We start from the raw sequence: 20,120 nt of genomic DNA on the forward strand, positions 1-20,120 counted from the left end.
TCAGCTCTTATTTTCCCCTTTCTTTCAAAAGTTCTTAAATTCTAAGCAGAGATGTATGTTTGCTGTTATTGTTTTAGGGGCATCAGAACTGCCAGATAGTGATGAAGAAAGCCATGTTCCAATGAATTGATGTGGAACTTGGGGACATGGTTTAGTGGTGAATTTGGTAGTGCCAGGTTAACCCTTAAAGTAGATTATCCTAGATGTCCTTTCCAACCTCAAAGATTCTGTGATTGTTTGATTTTTCTTGGTAAAAGAAACCATTAATTACAATCCAGATGTCTTTCCTCATGTAGTTTCCTGTGCCATCCTACAAACAATTGTTCAGTACATCAAGATTGGTGTGGCAAAACAATAAACTGGACAGTGCTGCTTGAATTAGCTTTACCAGTATCAGACATGTTTGTCAAGCTACAGAGTGATCTGAAGCTTGTGATATGTCATGCTAAACTCCTTCAATTTTGTCTCTTTTTATAAGTGTTCTTCCCTCATTGCATTATCAGTTAACTGTCTTTATATACAAAGAAGAATGTCATGGTAGGAACTTGATAAGAGCTTATAGCTGGGATCCAATCTTTAACACCTTTTGTATACTTCTTTTTTTGTAGTGAAACAGAATTGCTACAATTACAACTTGTGAAATGCATGATTTGCTTATGTGAAAATTAGAGCATTAGTATGAGATGGTTTTTTGTAACAGAAGGACAAACTGAACAGTTTGGGTTGCATTATCTAAATGTGGAACATAAATTAAAACTGTATCTGGTAATAAGCAGTGCAGTAATTTTGTGTGAATGCCTTCTTTTGTTTTGATTCTGTATGAATTGCTAAAATGGCTGAAGAATTTGGGTGGCATTATGTGTACTAATCAAAATAATCACCCACATCAGGGAGAGGATTTGAATTGTGGTGAACAGGAGAAATAGGTTAAACAAGGTAAGAGCAAATTTGTATTGGTATGGGGATTATATTTTGAGAAGGAAATGATGCACATTATTTTAAATTGAATTAATTTAGTAGGTGACATGCGCTCCTGAACACCATCATTTTTATGATCTCACAATATCATAATGAAAACTTAGTAGTGTGGATTTATAAGCTGCTTCCATGTCCTCATGATGGAGAAACTATCATCTGTCCCAAGCCATATTTTTTCACTTAAGGTAGGCTGTGGGACTGAAGTTTGGTTATGACTTTGATGCCCTTGGTGCTTTCTGTGCTTCTTTAAAACTGAATTCCAGATTAGCAAAAAGGTTCTGGGGCTGATATTAATTTCTGTAGAGGATGACTAACTGCAGATAGGCAACTTCAAGATGGATAGAAGAGTCATGCTCCTGGTGGCCTTTTCCTGATCCTATGTGTCCCTCTGCATGAGCAATATCTCCAGAGGAAGCTGCATTATGAGTAAAACTCATATGCACTTACATGAGTTTACATGAAGCTAAGCCTTGTAAAAATCCTTTGTCATCCTGCATGAGATGAGATTGATAACTTGTTTATGATCATTGACTAATGGGGCTGGATTCATTCAACTGTCATTTGTGAAATATCTCCTTTCCATTGATTTTAGTCTAAGCAAGGGGATTTTTTTTTCTTTCTGAGTTCATGATTTGTAAAAAAAGGGATATTAAATTGCAAGGAGTTGCATAATTTATGACAAATGAGTAGTTTCTGAAGCCTTGAAGTGAAAGTAAATGTTCAGGCTGAGTGTTGTCTTCTTTAGTTGTCTGTAAAACCTTGAAAATGGATTGACTTGGAAATAATTCCAAACAAGTCACCTAGCCTCTTCTGCACTGTTGCCAGAGTTAGCATAGAAGTTATGCCCAAAATGTGTATAGTCTAGCTTTGACCCTGTGAACAAAACCTGATGCTTTTCAGGGATGATTTTACCCAGTTCTGCTTTTCTCTGTTAAATAATATTAGAAATTAATTAAGGTATTAATAGCTGGTACTTTGGAACCTCTTATAACACATTATGCTTCTCTGCTAATATTCAGGCATAGTTGATTGGGAAGAAAAAAGTGCTGGAGACTCTAGATCCGCATCCATCCTTTTATGGATGTTGTTGCTAGACATATTGTTTCAGTGTTTAAATGGCATATACCCGTATTTCTGTGCTAGCTGAATAATTTTCCCAAGTACCCCAAGAGTAACTTTGGACTTTTGAATTTCCCCAGGTTTCCATCTGAGTGCCACTGTGGTGCCCCCGCAGATGGTGCCGCCCAAGGGCGCGTACAACGTGGCGGTGATGTTTGACCGGTGCCGCATCACCTCGTGCAGCTGTACCTGCGGCGCCGGCGCCAAGTGGTGCGCTCACGTCGTGGCGCTCTGCCTCTTCCGCATCCACAATGTAAGCTTCCAGCACAGCTCTCCTTCTGCTTACAGACTGTGCAGATATGCTCACGCTTGTGGTCTGCAGCTGAGTTGTCTGAGGCCCTGAACTGCCAGCTGTCCTTTGGTAATGGACACATTGCTAAGGGGAGGTACCCAGTGCTTTTTGGCCCCTTCCAGTTTCTCATTTAAATGCTGAAATCACTCAGTATTTCTTCATCTCTGAAGAGTGGAAGGTTACCAATAGTTAGTATTTTAATAAAAGTCTTTGCAAATACAGGGTTTGAAAGCTTACTCTTTGTGTTGTTTGATCAGAGTACAGAAGGAAAGTAATTTTGATCACTGTTGGCTTTTATGTTCAGTTCATTTGAACACTTACTGAGGCAGATAATTGTCATTTTGACTTGTAGATTTCAAACAGTCAGTAAAGTTTGTTTTTATTTGCCTGCTTTTATTCTATGTGGCCTTCTATAGAGCAAAAAGTAGGCGTTTTATATCCTAACCAACTTCAGTTGAAAATATGTAGAATTGACATGAAATACACCACTTGAGGGTTTGATCTTGCATACAGTTTAATTTCCTCTGCTTTGGGGAGCTAAGAAACACAGAGGAATAAGTTTTGATGCCTGAAAGGAACAGAAGATTTTCTGCTGTCACAGAACATTTTACAGCTAACATGCTTCAGATTTTTAAAAAAGTGCTAATAACCTGCTGAAGCTTGTTAGTATTTCACAATGGACAAGTGCAATTGGCTTAAACTTATACTCTTGTGAAATAATCAGAATATCAGTATACTTCCTGTACTTAGGACTGGAGAGCTGGCAAAAAAGCGGGTTCTGCTTTGAATTCTTAGTTTGAGTTTTAAAAGGTAGTTATGGAGAATAAGGCTAGAAAACAAATAGTCGTTTGTATTATTTACATTCAGAAAGTTTGAACCCTGTGTAAGATAAAAATCATTCTTTTGCTTCCAATCCATTCTTCACCTGAAAAATGACAGCAAAAGGATTTTTGTGTTTGTATAAACTGACTTATGACACTAGCAAGTTAAAAGTCAAGGTGTATTCCTCTATGTAGACAAGACAATATCAGAAGTGTCTTTGTTATCAAACTACTCCTGACTGTGTACAAGTTAAATTTTAAGTAGGGCATTTTTGTTCTGTAGAGTGAAAAAGGTTAAGAAGCTAGTGGTGAAGTTTTTTTATAATCGAATTTGTTCTAAGACAAGGAAAGAGATTTTAAGACTGAATTAAAAAACTCTAATGAGATAAATGAGGTGGTTGTGATTTTGTGAAGTAGTCCCCCAAAGAGCTGGTTGGTTTGCCAGAAGCTTAAGGGATAATGTCCTATTTTAGAGGTTTGTTTGTGAAATCTCTGCCAGTATTTGTGCAATTGCTAGCAACAACAGATCTTAAGCACAGCTGTTAAGGCAGTTTCCTTGAAAAAACGTCTTAAAACAGTTTTATAAAGCCTAGACAGCTTATTTGCATCTTATCTGCAACATGCTACATAATTTCAGAGAAAAAAAATTGGCCATCAAGACCGAGCAGGATATGCATCAGCATAGCTAGTGTTTGTGACACCTCATCCATTTGGTGGACACAGCTTCAGTAATGGCAGTATGTGTCTCCTTTTCTTTCTTCAGGCATCTGCAGTGTGCTTACGGGCTCCTGTTTCTGAGTCTTTGTCTCGGCTACAGAGAGACCAATTGCAAAAATTTGCTCAGTACCTAATCAGTGAGCTTCCACAACAGGTAAGTGGGGACCATTGATCTGGCTGATGACTTGTTTAATTCAGTTATCTTTAATCTGGGTCAATTTATATGATATCTTTTGTTGCAAGATGAGCTGCTGGGAAGGTATTCAGTTCTTGCTCTTTTCAGGTTCTGTGTTCTATTATTTGACAATTGTCTATTGCTGAGTAAAAGATTAGAAGTGTCTTAAAAGGAGAAAGAAGAATGGTGGCTATTCATACCAGCATGAATATATGCTGAGCTTGTGAAAGGTCAAACACAGTAAATAAGTGCATGATTGTTGAAAACTTTAATCAGCCCAAATGGGGTTGTTTCTTTTTTGTGTGTTTGCTTAGCCAAGTGGAGAGAACTACACAGGTCAAGTATTGTATGTGCCTTAACCGGGCACTTTCTAATGCACCTAACTGGTAACCTTTCGACTTCCTCCATTGTAGCTTCTTGGTGATTCATAAGAATCATTTAAAGTAACATACATGAAATTTGGTTTGTCAAAGGTAAAGGGTGCTCTCTTATTCCTTAAATATCTATTGTTGTTCAAGGTCAGGTCATTTATATCATCTGCCTGAATTGTTTTTACAAAATACATAAGAATACTCAAGTGATTGTGAAATGACTGCTTAAAAAATATAACGGCTTGGCAACTTTTTAATGCTGGTTCAGCTAAAGGAGATTGAGAAAAACTGCCCTGGGTATCTGTCACATTTCAGCAGTGCATTCATAATGCACTCCTCTTAAGTAGGAGTTAGATTGCTGGCAGCATGTGCCTGAAATTCATATTATGATGCTGCGCTTGGGACACAAAGATATTCTATTGCTAAAGTGTCCTCTAAATTTCCCACAGAAATACTAATCTTCTTATGAGAGGAAATGGAGGAATCATATAATATGAAAGTGATATAAAAATACTGCTTTTTTGTTGCTGAGAGATGAGCACCAGTAGTGTGTGCTTCTTGCTGCCTTACGTAACAGGCAAAGCTTATCTTCTCAAACTGAGCTTTATGGCGCAGTCTGGCGCTTAATATGGCAGGGCTTTGAAAGGCTAGTGGTGGTGGTGATGAATGGTATGTGAGTTGTTTGTTTTCAGATATTCTGTGTCTGCTCCTTTCTGCAGGGTTTTTTTCTCCTTTGGTCACGTGTACCAGCTGTGCACTGGGAACATCTGGATTAATTAATTATTACTATTTTGCCAGATAATCTGATGGAATACTGCCCAACAGAAAAGTTTAGAGTTTATTGGGAGATATGACTTAACCTGTGTTGTCTAATTCCTTTGAAAAAGGCAAGGCACAGCCCAAACTCTTTCAACAGTCTTATTCCTGGTCTTCAAGATTTCTGGATGGAAAGAGCTACTAGAGTACCTTGGGACACCATATTTTGTCTACATAATGTAGAATTAGAGTAGGCTGTACACATGATTCTATTTAATCCTTATTTGCAGTTTGTGAATGACATGGTAACAGTAATACAATGCTGAATTGCTTTCAAGTGTAAGGGGATGATGGTCTATAGGAATGCAGCTAGGTAAGATATTTTTCAGAATCTCTGTAGAAAGTGTTTTCTCCATCTGTGAAAATTATGGAAAAGCAGCTGGAATTCATTACCTAGTTCTTCACCCAAGAGATATTTTCCCTGATGAAGTTAGTACTCCTATTCCAATTAAACACGAGTATCTTAGCAAAAAAGCCTGAAGGAGAGCCACTGCAGGTCCCTGGTATGTCAACCTTAAGGTGTGACATTGCTGAGACCTGTGAATTTTCTTGGAATATGTAGTAGTGGAAAAAAGGTACAAAAATAGCTTAATGCTGAGTTTGTTTCTTCAGGTGATTGAAATGCAAAATAGCCTTCTGAAGCATTTTTTCTTCCATCTGTTTGAGATGTATCTGTATTATTTGCAAATACAGGTGTACTGAATGTGCCTGGCTTTACAGTAAGAGTGACCTTGAACCTCAGCTGTTGTGCGGAAAGAGGGGGGAGATATCAGACATTCTGTTGCAAGTCATTTAAATCCTAATTATGTGGGTTAACAATTTGCCTGTTGTGTGCAGACTAAAGGCTAAATGGATCTACACTTTCAGCCCAGACTTAGTTTGGGGAAAAATCTCTTTCTACTGGGCATTTTTCTTTCAAAAATAGCATATTAAGCATACATCTACATGGGATTTTACAATCAGGTCTGAGCCTTCTCTGCTTATGCTCTGAGCTGGTCCAGAAGCTATTAGATTAGTGCTGAAATTGCATTCGTTTACTGCTGAGTCCGTTTGCTAACTGGATGGTAAATAAGCTAAAGTCTGCCAAAAAAATTATGCCTAGATCTATTTTATAGTTTGCTCCCCTGCTCCCGTTCGCTTGGGTTTTAGAGAAATGATTTAGGAACAAGAAATAAAGATCTTTCAAAGTGCAGGAAAATGGTGACCTTAACAGAGACTTCCCTAACTCTCAAAATTAGTTGCAGTATCACTCTCTGTAGGCTCCTTTTCCTCAAGAAACGAGAAAGGAGCTAATAAGATGTGATGCTTTTGTTTACTTCTTAGGGTGTGACTGTGCAGAGTGAGCCGTGCGTGCGTGGCCTGTGAGAGAGGTTTGACTGCTAGTGATCATTGTGTGATCTTTAGCACCCTCTGTCGTCCTTTCTGAAAGCGTAGCTCTGTGCATTCCATGCTCCTGAAATTACCAGAGGGCTTCAGTCACGATCTTTGGCTGGGTGTAGCAGGATAAAAAATACTGTGTATATTGAAAGTTTGCTTCATGTTTTCAGATTCTTCCAACAGCTCAGCGCTTGCTGGATGAGCTGTTATCTTCTCAGTCTACTGCCATCAACACAGTGTGTGGAGCCCCAGGTAATTTTAATATATCTTATTTCAGTAATCTGTATCACAGATAGGAAGAGGATGTATTTGCATTGCTTTGGGCTTCTGAACTGATTTGTTACCCTGTAGCTTGGATTGCAGATGGAAATTAAGGAAAAGGGATGAGTGTCGGTGCTTATGTGTATGCATGGCAGAACAACAGGCACCTTGGAGTGCTTGCAGCGGAAGGGAGCATCAGACAATGCGCTTTCTAACAAAGTGTTTTTCTTTTTAATTTGTTATTAATTACAGACTCCTGGAAATGTTATTTGGAGGGGACCTCTCCCAAGTTCCTGCTTAAAACAGGACTGTTTGCAACACTAGATTGGGTTAACTGTGGCCTGGGATAGCTTACCTAAGTGTTGGTTACCAGAGATGTTAGTGCATTCCTATTTTAGGGCTACGTTGCCCTTCTGGTCAAGAAAAAGTTGCTAATTTAATGTTGTCAATGTTGAAGGTAATGTTATGGCAGCATTTTAAGGTAAATCTGAATAGGGTGTTCAGCAGTGGGTGAAATAACTTGGGTAGCGCTGCCTATGTACTCCCTGTTTAACTCTGTGGTTGGGCATGTAGAGTAAGATATCTTCAAAGCCTTCAGACTGTAAATGTATTTTTCTTTTGTAAGATCCCACTGCTGGACCCTCTGCATCAGATCAAAGCACCTGGTACTTAGATGAATCTACTCTGAGTGACAACATAAAGAAAACCCTTCATAAATTCTGTGGGCCCTCTCCTGTTGTTTTCAGGTAAACTGTTTCCCATTGAGGGGAAAATGGGATGTTGGTGTGATCTGTAAGCTCATTCACAATATAGTCTGTATGCCTTGGACTGAAGGGTGCTCAGTTTCACGGTCACTCTTCTAGACTGTTTTTTTGCGTGGCTTGTCAAGCGTTATTTCAGTAAAGCAGACTGTATTTGTACAATATTTTGCATGTGTGGTGTTCTTGAGCTCATTATGCATTCTGTCTTTGAGGTTACTCATGTCTGCCATTGGAGGGCAAATATATTTCTGGATATGGATTATACTCAGGATTTTGTGTGACTGTGCTTGATTTAATTTTTTCTCATTTTTTCTCATTTTTCTGCTGTATGTACAGTGATGTGAATTCAATGTATCTGTCTTCCACTGAGCCACCAGCTGCTGCTGAGTGGGCTTGTCTGCTGCGTCCCCTGCGAGGAAGAGAACCTGAAGGAATCTGGAACTTGCTTTCCATTGTGCGGGAGATGTTTAAGAGACGGGATAGCAATGCAGCTCCTTTGCTGGAGATTCTAACTGACCAATGTCTCAACTATGAGCAGGTATCTCTTTGAAGGGACAGTCTGGGGAACCAGGCAAGCCAGTGACTGGTGCTTTGTGTCTGTGCAATCCATGGCTGAATACAATTATTTTAATAGCCTAGGGTATATGCTTCTCCACACTAAAATAATGTTACAGTTTGCTCTTGTTCTGATTTAGTGATATCCTGGTAACACTATATTACCTAAATGCCTCCATTCTTCTAATATGAATATGTAGAGTCTGATTTCTTTTGTTTAGCATATTTGATTTGATTTCTTCCCAATCAAGGTGATTTATTTTACTGTTTTGGTTTTGTCTTTTTTTTTTTTTAACAAAGCACATCATGTATGAGCTGTCATTTTGATAGAAGCTAAATATATGTTGTGTGATAGAATCTCAGATTCTTTTGTTATCTTTTTGGAAGATATCTTTTGGTGGATTTAAATAACACGTTTTTTTCATTTTGTTAAAATAGTATTAGAGAAAAGGTTTTCTTTGACAGTTCAGGACTTTGACCTCAGTCTATAGTATAAATTGTGGTGTAAGTTTCCTTATTGCTCCATCCCATACCTCGACTTCGAGCAGGGGAAAGGAAATGCTTCATTTATCACATTTGTTCACTTTTTCTCTCCATGTGTGGTGGCCTCTAGGAAGTGAGTGTCCTGTGAGTGTTTTATTCTTTAGGCATGTACCTTCTAACCAGAGAAATTTTGAGAGGCTCTTAGTTCTCGCAAACGAATACTGCTTTAATGGTCATAGTTATTTAGGAGTCAAATAAAAACTTGGTATTGACTACAGATCCCATTTCCTTGGGATATTGAGATCAAGTGAGAGCAGGGGATGAGATGTTGGCCACAGCACAGCTCCACTGAACTTTCTCTTCTGCAGATAACCGGCTGGTGGTACAGTGTGCGAACATCTGCGTCACACAGCAGTGCCAGTGGGCACACAGGACGGAGCAATGGCCAGTCAGAAGTGGCTGCTCATGCTTGTGCAAGCATGTGTGATGAGATGGTGGTTCTTTGGAGGCTGGCTGTCCTCGACCCAACTATTAGTCCACAGAGGTGAGCCCCAGAATCAGTTCCTGTCTCTCTTTAATTTCTCTAATACTCAACCCCACTGAAGAGTTTCATCCTGTAGATTTCTTGTGTTTGTATCATTATCTCATTACCTGTTCAATCATTAGTCCTTCTGGACTATGTGCTGTGTAAGATTCAAAGCACTATAATTACTTTAATTGCTATTGCTGTTCACTTTTAGCAGTATCAAGTAGTGTGACTAATTTGTTTTCTGAGAGTCCTCTCTTACATATGGGTGTAATTCTGCATTTCAGTGTCCCAGCAGAGGACATTTCTTTGAATGATAGCACCAGCTACCAGTGAATTTTAATGGTTTCTGTATTTTACCATTCAGCAGTTTAATGGAGTTGTGTTTAGCCCAGTTGTTCACTATTGTGTATTTCAAGGTGAACCAGTTCTTACTTTCTAGGCTCTTAGGGAGTTTGTTCTCTGCAATATATTATTAAACAGTGTCACCAGGGTATGATTTTCAGTCAGTGTTTTCAATTGTCTGAGAAAAAATTGTGTGGCTTCTGCAGATTTCTACTCCATATTGTGCATTGGTAAATCAATGCCATCTTTATTTAGCACCGTCTTTATTTAGCACCAGTTGAATAGCAGAGGAGGTACTGAGAGCTCCTGTTGAGATACTGTGGTTGACATCATATTAGTTTGTTTTGTACATCTTGTCTACAAAGTGTGGTGTGTAAAATGTGTTGTTGGATTAGTTTAACGTGCTGTAAATTTGCAGAAGTTTCACAGAACAAATGAAAACAGGATGGTATTTTCACTACAATTACACATTAACAGGATTTGCTTGCTGTGAATTGTTGTGTAACATTAATAAAATGGCCTCTGTAAGGTACATCAGGGACACTAAAAGGGGTGCAGTTTCTGTCTTGTACAGTTTACAGTATGAAGTAGCTAAATATAGGAGTTGAAGACATTAAAAACTGTAGAAAACTGGGAACGAGGCTTAAAATAAACACAAACATCAATCAAACCACATAGAAAAAACATAAAAGATTTTGGCCATTAATAATGTATGAAGTTGTGCTTTGTATATTCACATTTGAGTTATTTCACACAGTTCAAATTTGCTCAGATCTCCTACTTGAGCTGATGAATAATTGAAATGCTCCTGCTTGATTACCTATTCTCTTGGTGTTTGAATAGTCTCCAAGAAGAGCCCTCTTCTACTTGTGCTTCCCATTCTTTACAGTGAATCATGAGGAGACTTTGCTGACTCTCATCCTTATGTCACCCTTCCGAAGTAGTTCCTGCTCCTTTTTCTTTCTGAAAATCTTCTCCTTGATTTTAAGCCCTACCAGTCTGCTTCCTTGTTAATTAATTTCTCGAGTGGATGAATATAAGTAGTCCATTTTGTTTAGTCCCTTTTGTCCTAATACCCTTTGCACCTAAATTGGGTCACCCATTTTGATTTTGTTTTCTTGTTCTTTTACTTTTGATAGGAAATCTGATAGGATTGAAGTGTTGGGATTATACTTCAAATATCTGAAATCCGTGGCAGAAGCAAGATGGCAGTTGACTGAGACACCTGGTGCAATTTCTAGAAATGTCTTTTTTTCTTGAATTAAATCACCATTTAGACTACTTTTCTCATGAGCATAGGGCCTCTGTAAGATTTGTAACATAACCGTTTTGTTCTTCCCATGGTAATATGGGGGCATGGGACTAACTGTGTAATGTAAGTCTATATAGCCCTGCCAGCTTGCTGCTTCTTCGAAGTTATTTGAACATCAATTATTGCTGTGCCTATGGTTTGCAACAGTTTATTCTCCTGAGGACAGCCTGCCAAAGCTTAAATTAAATTGTTGGCCTCTATATAGGCACATTAGGGTAAAGAGGTAGGTGCCTGGCAGGCAGATCAGGTGGTCCTGTCATTGTGCTTCCCTGGGCAGGCTATTTAGGTTGTACTTGTGAATGTCTTAACTGCAGTAATTCACAGGACTGTTTCACAGCTACTGCAGATTGTTTTATGAGTGTTTCCAAGAGCAATTCCCCATGGCAATCACTGGTCTGAGACTGCTGAGACTTACATCACTAACACCTTATTTAGGGCAGATGAGCAAACAGGGCAGACTGTTTTATTTTAAACCTCCCAGTTTGTGTTTTTGTGTTGTGTTTTTGTGCTTTTGTGTTGGTGGTGTTCACATTTTGTTTCTGTATCATGAGCCTGTCAAGAACTTAGTTGTTAGTATACCTGTTTGCTTTTTTCCAGCCTGTCTTCTTACTAATGCTGTTTGTACTTAATTCAGCAGATAAAGTTTCTGGCCAAAGAAAGTGTTCTGTGAATTAAGCAGTAGTTTGTTGCAGGTGTTTTTTGTGTCTGTTTCCTAACCTGTCCTCTTTGTTCTCTTAGGCGCAGGGACCTTTGCTTACAGCTCAGACAGTGGCAGCTGAAAGTCATAGATAATGTTAAGAGGGGTCAGCACAAGAAATCACTGGAGAAGCTCTTCCAAGGTTTCAAGCCAGCTGTAGAAGCCTGTTACTTCAGCTGGGAGGAAGCTTATCCCATTCCTGGGATTACATATAGCAGCACTGACAAGAAGAACTCGTTCTGTTGGGTAAAGGCCATCCAGCAGAGGAGCTGCCGGTTGCAGTGTGCAGAAGCTGCCTGTGAGGCTGGTAGAAGCCACGGCCAGGAGCCTGGGGGACCATGCCTGCAGCCCGGGGACAGGCTGCGGCCCTCTCCCCAGGAGCCAGCGGTTCGGCCGAAGGAACTCACTGGAAAGCGGAAAGTTGTCTCTGAAACACCCCAGAGGGTTCTGAGGCGGCTCTCAGCAGAAGGGGATAAAGCTGTTTATAAGACTGCAGTGGGCAAAACAAAGCTGCCAGTGAGCAAAGGCTTGACCAGTAAACATAGTGGGAAACGCCGCATGAGCAGTGAGGACAGCTCTCTGGAGCCAGACTTGGCAGAGATGAGCCTGGATGACAGCAGCTTGGCACTGGGGGCAGAAGCCAGCAACACCTTTAGTTTTACAGAAAGTCCACTGAGCAGGAGCTATAGGGATGCCTTTGAGGAGGATGGTGGGGTGTACTTCTCTGAGGGACCTGAGCCCACTATCAGGAGCAGTTCCATGGCCAAGAAATCCCCCAGGGATCCTGTGGGGGAGATGGGTAGTGGTGATGAGGACCTTCCTTCTGCGGATGAGAACTCTGGAGGTGTGAGTCTGAAGCCAGAAGAAGTGGAAGAGAATGGTGCAGCAGGGGGAGGGGATGATGGAGAAGAGGAAGATGATTACCAGGTGTACTATCTGAATCCACAAGATGTAGCCAAGGAAGATGATGACAAAGCTGAAGAGGGAATTGAAGAGGAACAGGATATATTTGCTGGTATAAAGCCTCTGGAACAGGAGAACCGGATGGAGGTGAGCTGAGTCTAGTTCAAAATGCTGTTTTGTAATTTTATATATTGTATAAATCATGGGCTCACCACCTTCATAGCTGCCACACTTAACCTAGGATGTTGTTAAATCAAGTGCTTAGTTATAATGTTGTGATAACCAATTGTATGATAAGGTACCTACAGGCTAATGCAGTGGTAGCATATGTCTGATTCCCACAATCTTGGTTCTCTATTTCTGTGCTGGCTGCAAGTGTTGTCCTAGTTTTAGTTAGTCCCATCTCACACTCCAGGATTTACAAATGTAGACAAAACAGTGTGTGCTTTTCACCTAGTCTCACCCTTGGAAATGGCAACATTTATCTGAAATTAAAAATAAGTAAGACTGAAACATGCTCAGCAAGATAAATTTAAATCCAACTGTTTAAGCGGAAGTTCTTTAGAAAGGAGAGGCAATCTAAATAAACTGTGTCTCATTCCTGCAATAACCACAACATGTGTTTAGAGCTTGCACGTATACAAGCAGGCAGCCAAATGGCCATGTGTGGACATAGTGATAGAGGTTTAGGTTTTTTTGAGTTATTCTCTGATGTCTTATAGCACTTGGAGAGAGGGTAGGATTTAATCATGGGAGAAAAGGCTTTCAGGGGAGTGCTTCAAGGAGTGAGGGTGAAGGTCTAGGCAAGGAGGACTCTTGAGAATAGCTGCTGCTGAAGTTAGTAGTGAATTGTGGTTGCAGAGTCTTTGTGACAAGTGGTTTGAGTAGGCTAACTCCAGGCTGGGGCGGTGTGGTTTGAATATGGCCATCTGTTTTTTTTTGCAGATCCTGTTTGCCTGTGCAGAGGCCCTGTATGCACATGGATACAGTGGTGACGCTTGCCGCTTGACTGTAGAGCTTGCCAGGGACCTACTGGCCAACCCTCCAGATCTCAAAGTGGAGCAGCCACCAGCTAAGGTAGAGATGGCAGCAACCATCAGTAGTCTTGATTTTAGTGCAGCTCTGTGCAGGTGACCCTGTTTCTTGTGATTCTCTCAGAAACCTTAGTCTCCTGTTTCATAGTGCACACCACTGGAAAGGTTAGCAGTTTTGCTGCTTCAGGGTAAGAGGGTTGGACAGGAAAGAAATAAGCATAAACTTCTGGAAACTCACTTGTAGTGCCACTAAGCAGTGTTTGTTGTTTGGAAGGGTTCCCTTGGAAGGGACAGACACATGATATCTGCCTGCACAGCATCAGTCCAATAGAGGGCATGTGTCTTGTCCACAGGCCAGCTCCCTCCCCCATGCTGTGCTGGTGTGATACAGGGGGAGCAATGATATTCGACAGTAACCACTGAAATTTCAGATTCCTCAGCAAAAGGAATCAAATTTAAATGTATTTTGTTCTTTCTGCTGTCTGTAATTATTGCAAAGGATAAAAGGACAAGCATAGAGTCATTTGGGATGTTTAGAAAAGTCTCCTGTGACAAATTCCTCCTCAAACAGGGCAAAAAGAACAAGGTATCAACCAGCAAGCAGACATGGGTGGCAACCAACACCTTGTCTAAAGCTGCCTTCTTGCTGACTGTGTTGAGTGAGCGGCTGGAGTACCACAACCTGGCCTTCCGAATAGGAATGTTTGCTCTGGAGCTGCAGAGACCACCTGCCTCTACCAAGGCTCTGGAGGTATGAGATATCTCAAAAAGACAGTATCCATAAACAAAATTGTTCTGTTGGAATGCATTTGCTCACATGGTTTAAATTTCAACACCTGAACTTTGCCTATGCTTTTATATGTTTTCTTAAAATGGATTGCAGTGGAACTAAGTTAATTGAGTGCATGTCCCATTAGCACATGTTGATCTGCCACAAAAATTACTAGCAACATCACTTCAGCTGTTACCTTCATTGATAGGAAGCTCAAACCTCATGTGCCAACAGGTCTTTGATTTCACGTGAAGCTATAGGCCTGAAAATATTGAAATGAGTACAAAATCTTCTATGAATGTATTACTTTGATTAGAGCAGCCTACTTCTTATCTTAAATATGTTTTCAGTTTGCTTCACTAATCTGAGACAAATAAAGTCATTTGTAAATATCCATATTTGTCCATATCCGCATTGGTGAAATGGTTTGAAATGTTACTCCTTAGGGTGAATTGGTGCTGTTGTTACATGTTTGAAAATTGTTGCTCTTGCTGATATCTCATCCATTGGCAAGCAAGCATATGCACTGGGCAAGCATATTATTTTGGATACTCCTTGATTACTATTAGGATTCCTCTTTTGAAAAATAAATGTCCAGTGAAGACTTTTTCCATGTGATTTACAGCCACCTTGCTTTTCACTGCAGGATTGTTCAGTCCCTCAGAGTGTGTATTGTTGCTAGTTATCCACCAACTACTATTATTACACTAATTATGTGTACTTCTTATGGTCTGATTAGAAGATTGTGAGATTGGCAGTCACTTGCTACCTAAAAGAAAACAATTACTTTCACGTTAAGAATGGAGAGAATACAAGGCATAGAGTAGTGAAATGTCTTCATCCTGATGGCATTTGGTGCTGCCACGCTGTGCCCTTTCTTCTGCTAATCAGTCTCTGGTGTCTCAAATGGGTCTATCACTTAACATAGCATCTTTCCTTCCTACAATTACAAGTAACCACCTTTTCCACTGGCCTATCCAGTCAGATATCTACTCATGTTCTTATGAGACCTGATGCATTTTTTCTGTGTGCAACTGAAGAGTGATCATTTGAGTAAAAAATTTTGTGTATAAATACAAAGCAAGACTGTTATTAGATTTGAAAACCTGTTTTCATTGTGAAGAGAATGGTAAAGGTGGCTAGGCTAAGAGTTGCTGTAATTTAATAAATTAATAAAAACTTTTGGTTTTTGTGTAGAGGAAAATGGTCTGCTCCCCACAGGGGACTGTGCTGTTGACAGCTTCTTTTGTTTCCTTGTGGAACTACCAGGTGAAGCTGGCTTATCAGGAATCTGAGATTGCAGCCCTCTTGAAGAAGATTCCCTTGGGCACCAATGAGATGAACACTATTCGAGGAAGAGCTGAAGAACTGCGAGAAGGGACATTGTGCGATTACCGTCCTGTCCTGCCTCTGATGTTGGCAAGCTTTATATTTGATGTCCTTTGCACTCCAGGTACTGACTGCATTGGCTTCTGTGTGTGCAGGGCATGTTTTGAGATGCCAGGTCTTGAGGTATTTGTAAAGAGAAGCTGTCTTCTGTATAGGAATGATTAAAGTTTTATTCTTCATGAGCTCTTGCTTGCACTTGCCTCTAGGTTGCTTTAAAGATACATTGTTCCCCAGTGGCACTGTTTCTCCTTCTGCCTACATCTGAAAACAACTGGACACTTAACACGTTGCAACACTATGTGTGTGTTTATAAAATAGTTATAAATGACTGACTTTTCTGCTTTTATGCTGGTTATATTCAGAGGAAGCTAATATAAATCTAGTTTTTTAAAAAGAACAGAGCAGTCTGGGATTAGAAGACTAACTTGGCAATATATGTGTCTGGTTTGGAGCCTTCTGAGACTAGAGAGAGAAGTGGAAAAAGAAATCCATAAGGTGCTCTGGTCTTGATACTGGTATGAGGCTAAGAATACAACTGTAGGAAGCTCTGAAAATTCAGAAAGCTCTCAGAAATGTCTTTTACTTTGAAGTCTTTGGTTTGAAAGCTGAAAACTAATTCTATTGTCTTCTTTCAGTGGTTTCTCCTACAGGCTCTAGACCTCCAAGCCGTAATTGGAATAATGAAATGCCTGGAGATGAAGAGCTTGGTTTTGAGGCAGCTGTTGCTGCTCTTGGTAAGAATCTTTTACAAGAAAAGTCTGCATTTATCCATGTTCTGCATCCTTTCTGGTTTTGAACAGTGAGAGTTAGTAGTTCGTTCCAGTTCCAGAAACGGAAATGTTTGCACAGTTTGACAGAAGCAGGTGCAGGAATCTACATGCTAGGGTTGAGATATCTTTGTAAGGCTGTGAAAAAATGGAAGGAGAATGCAGGACAAGAGCTCAATATTAAGTAGTAACATGAATTTTAGCTTTCTGCTTGATCTTTTGTCATGAAGTATGTATTGCCTAGACTTTAATGCAGATGGACAGTTTCAGAGAACAAAAGGCAGTCATTTCAGAAGAGATTAGACAATGGTAGTGAAAGACTAGCAGGAGTACTCTCAAACATTATCATATAATTTAGGATCTTAGCATAGTACTGAATTCTTGTCTCATTTGCTTCAACAACAAAGCAGTGATTATATACATGTTATGCTGACAATTCTATGTGCCTGTTTTAAAGCAGTATGCAAAAAGGAATAGAATGGATTAGAAAAGAGCTGGCCTCTGTTGCTTCATCTCTGAAAGGAAGATGAGTTTTTTATGGTTTGTTTCAAGGTAGGGTTGTAGGCTTGCCTGGACTCTTCCTGTGGTCTTTTAGTATCTGCTTGTTTTGACAGTTGTAGCAGATTTCTAGGGACAGACAGCAGCTTCTGTTTATTCATGGCCTATTTCTGAAGTTAACAGAAAAATAGGGGGAAAAGTGTTATTTTGCCTGTAACAGGGAGGTGAATAAAACAGTCTGAGGTATAGATAATGCTCAGGATGTGGCGTAGCCCCATGGGCTCACTTGTCTCCTCATCCTCTCTTTTATGGGCTGCAGGTATGAAAACAACTGTCAGTGAAGCAGAACATCCTCTGTTGTGTGAAGGCACACGAAGGGAGAAAGGGGATCTGGCATTAGCCCTGATGATTACTTACAAGGATGATCAGTCTAAGCTGAAGAAGGTGAGTTTCCCTTTGAAAGGGGAGAGGGAGATGGAAGGCAAACCATGTTTGGGTTTTGATGGATTTGATAGTTTTACCAGTGAGTATAAATTGCTGTGTCACATACTGATGTTTTACAAGCTATACTGTGGTATTTATGTTAATCCACTGATGCAAAACCTGATTGTGCAGTGTGCATTGCCCTGGGAGAGGCACTCTTTCCTTAGGTTTCTTAAGGTCCAGTCAGGAGATGTGTTGTCACTGCTTTTATTGCTTATGTTTAGCTGCTAATTCAAGTCCTCTCCTAAGGGCTTTCAGTGTGCAGTTAGTGTGTGGTCTGGAGATTGCATATGTTTTGCTGCAGTGATATTGGCTTGCAGAACAGTATAACCTGGCAAAGCCTCTGTTTCTTGACATCTCACCTCTTTGATGTATCAGTTCACTACCCCTGTGTCTTAATTTCCTATGCAAGAGAAAAATTCTGCCTCTCCACCCCAAAGGAAGAAAAAAATACTGAAAACTGCTGAAGCTTAGAAGGGGTTTTATTAATCTTTTATATTCAGAAATCCTTCGACACAGCAAGAAGTACGTTATTAGTGTCTTTTTGTCTCCTAAAAGAGAAGCTCTTTTGCTATACTCCTCTGCAGAGAATAACGGGGACACTGTGATATCAATCATCTGCACATAAATGGTCTGTCAGACTTGTGGTGTTGATTAAATATGGAGAACAAACAGTAGAAGTGGACAAACCCTTGAAACGTGGTCATGCATTGTTCCTCAATTACATAATAAATTAAGACCAGAAAATGTTACTGTAGGCCAGTACATTTTCTCTAGTGGCTTTGCCAGTTTTTTGGTAATGTATGACAGGATTTTCTTAATGGTGAGCACGGAATTTTTGTGACTTAAACAACAACATCTGGCAGAACTAAATTTAGAATCCTCCATTCTGTCCTTGTTATGCCAGAATTACTTATTTTTTGTAAGTTTTGGGTGCTTTTCAAGTAAAGCCAGTGGCTGTTCCAAGTGAATATGATATATTACTGATTCTTTGCTTCCTCAAGTAATCCAGACCACATGGCTCTCAACTGTGCATTGCACTGATCTTCAGTGCAGTAAGATGATGCCTCTTTTCTAGAGAATAAGCATTTTATTTTTTCTCCAACAAATGAGATTTTGTTGTCCACCAGGAAGTTGATTTTGTATTTTCCCTTTTTGTCTTAGTGTAATGCCTTACCCTTCTCTTACCTGTCTGCTGAGCACTTTTCTTTTTTCTCCTTGTTAAAGATTTTAGACAAACTCTTGGACAGAGAGAGTCAAACTCACAAGCCACAGACGCTGAGTTCCTTCTACTCATCCAGCAAGCCTACAGTTGCAAATCAAAAATCTCCTTCCAAACATGCTGCCCAGTCTGCTGCAGCTATCCAGCAGCTTCCAGGGACTTCTGTCACTCAGCAAGCTTCTGTAAGCACTGCAGTCCAGAGCAGTCCTGAGAACTTTGTGGAGAAGAGTGCACAGGGTAAGAAGTGCTTGGTAACAGCTATGCTAAAATTTTCCATAATTGCCGCCTGTTTTCCGAATATTGAGTTAAATGTTCTTGGCCTGATGTAAGAGGATGTGTTTAATAAGTGAAAGAAAACTGAGATAATGCTGCTCGTAAATACAATTCATTTTATAAAAAGACTTTATCTTTTGATATTTATATCTTTTAAATGTCCATGTCTGGTTTTAGAGATACAGATACAAAAATTATGTTAATCTTGTCACTGTCCTGTTCATGCAGAAAGCTCTCAGAGGTCCCCCTGTGAGCCAGCTGCGGAGGCCACTGTTTTGAAACAAGAGGGAAAGGTCCCCAGTCGTCTGGCCCTTGGAAACCGAGGTGGATACAATGGGAGATGCTGGGGTTCACCTGTCAGGCAGAAGAAGAAACACACAGGTGGGAATGGACTAGCTTATACAGCATCTAGTGCTCTGCTAGGCAGTCTGCTGGGGTTTACCCCTTGTTCACACAAGAAAGCCAGAGAGAAACTTTTTACAAGGACATGTTGTGATATGACAAAGGATAACAGCTTTAAACTGAAAGAGCTTAATGTTAATCCTAACATTCAGATTAAATGTTAGGAAGAAGTTCTTTGCCGTGAGGGTTGCGAAGCTCTGGACAGGTTGCACGGAGAAGTGGTGGATGCCCTGTCCCTGGGAGTGTTCAAGACCAGGTTGGATGGGACTTTGAGCAACCTGTTCTGGTGGAAGATATCTCTGTCCATGGCAGGGGATTGCAATTAGATGATCTTTTAAGTTCCAACCTAAACCAGTCTGTGACTCTGTGATTCTGCTTGTCAGCCTTTCCTGTACAACAGAAGCAGTTCAGTGTCTCTGATGTGTTTGATTGGACAAATAAGATTTGCTCCATAGATTTCCTGCCCCTTTCTATATGGCAAGTTGCCATGCCTTTCTTGCACCAGTTATGTTGTGCGTGATGGATTAGCTATCTGGAGCTGAATGATTGCTGAGTCTGGGAATGGAGCGTTGTGGTCCTGGATCCAGAAACAAATCCAGGGGAGCTGTTGCCTCGGTACATTTCCCTTGGGAAGGGTAATAAGTTAGAGGCAGAGGATGTAAAGGTTGTGCAGCACGTATCTAGAGTTTTCTTCATATTTGTGTAATCTGTGTAACTTGACTTTGTATGTATATTTGCTTCTTGTTATACTCTTCCACAAAGCTTTGCAGG

At 40.2% G+C, this 20,120-nt stretch overlaps 1 protein-coding gene across 3 annotated transcripts in view; it reads left to right on the forward strand.

The window, feature by feature from the left end:
- The window catches only part of ZSWIM8 (zinc finger SWIM-type containing 8), a 55,576-nt gene that overhangs the window by 24,638 nt on the left and 10,818 nt on the right, over positions 1 to 20,120 (forward strand). For all 3 annotated transcript variants that reach the window (XM_085065545.1, XM_085065546.1, XM_085065544.1), the window contains exons 4-17: positions 2,178 to 2,350; positions 3,974 to 4,081; positions 6,837 to 6,918; positions 7,553 to 7,673; positions 8,025 to 8,226; positions 9,095 to 9,270; positions 11,648 to 12,656; positions 13,455 to 13,586; positions 14,115 to 14,294; positions 15,585 to 15,768; positions 16,340 to 16,438; positions 17,289 to 17,413; positions 18,680 to 18,911; positions 19,176 to 19,328. In XM_085065545.1, coding sequence (XP_084921671.1) covers positions 2,178 to 2,350; positions 3,974 to 4,081; positions 6,837 to 6,918; positions 7,553 to 7,673; positions 8,025 to 8,226; positions 9,095 to 9,270; positions 11,648 to 12,656; positions 13,455 to 13,586; positions 14,115 to 14,294; positions 15,585 to 15,768; positions 16,340 to 16,438; positions 17,289 to 17,413; positions 18,680 to 18,911; positions 19,176 to 19,328 — 2,976 coding nt within the window. The remainder of the gene's footprint in view (positions 1 to 2,177; positions 2,351 to 3,973; positions 4,082 to 6,836; positions 6,919 to 7,552; positions 7,674 to 8,024; positions 8,227 to 9,094; positions 9,271 to 11,647; positions 12,657 to 13,454; positions 13,587 to 14,114; positions 14,295 to 15,584; positions 15,769 to 16,339; positions 16,439 to 17,288; positions 17,414 to 18,679; positions 18,912 to 19,175; positions 19,329 to 20,120) is intronic.

Source organism: Lichenostomus cassidix, chromosome 6, assembly GCF_008360975.1.
Source record: "Lichenostomus cassidix isolate B80296 chromosome 6, HeHo_3.0, whole genome shotgun sequence".
NCBI lineage: Eukaryota > Metazoa > Chordata > Aves > Passeriformes > Meliphagidae > Lichenostomus > Lichenostomus cassidix.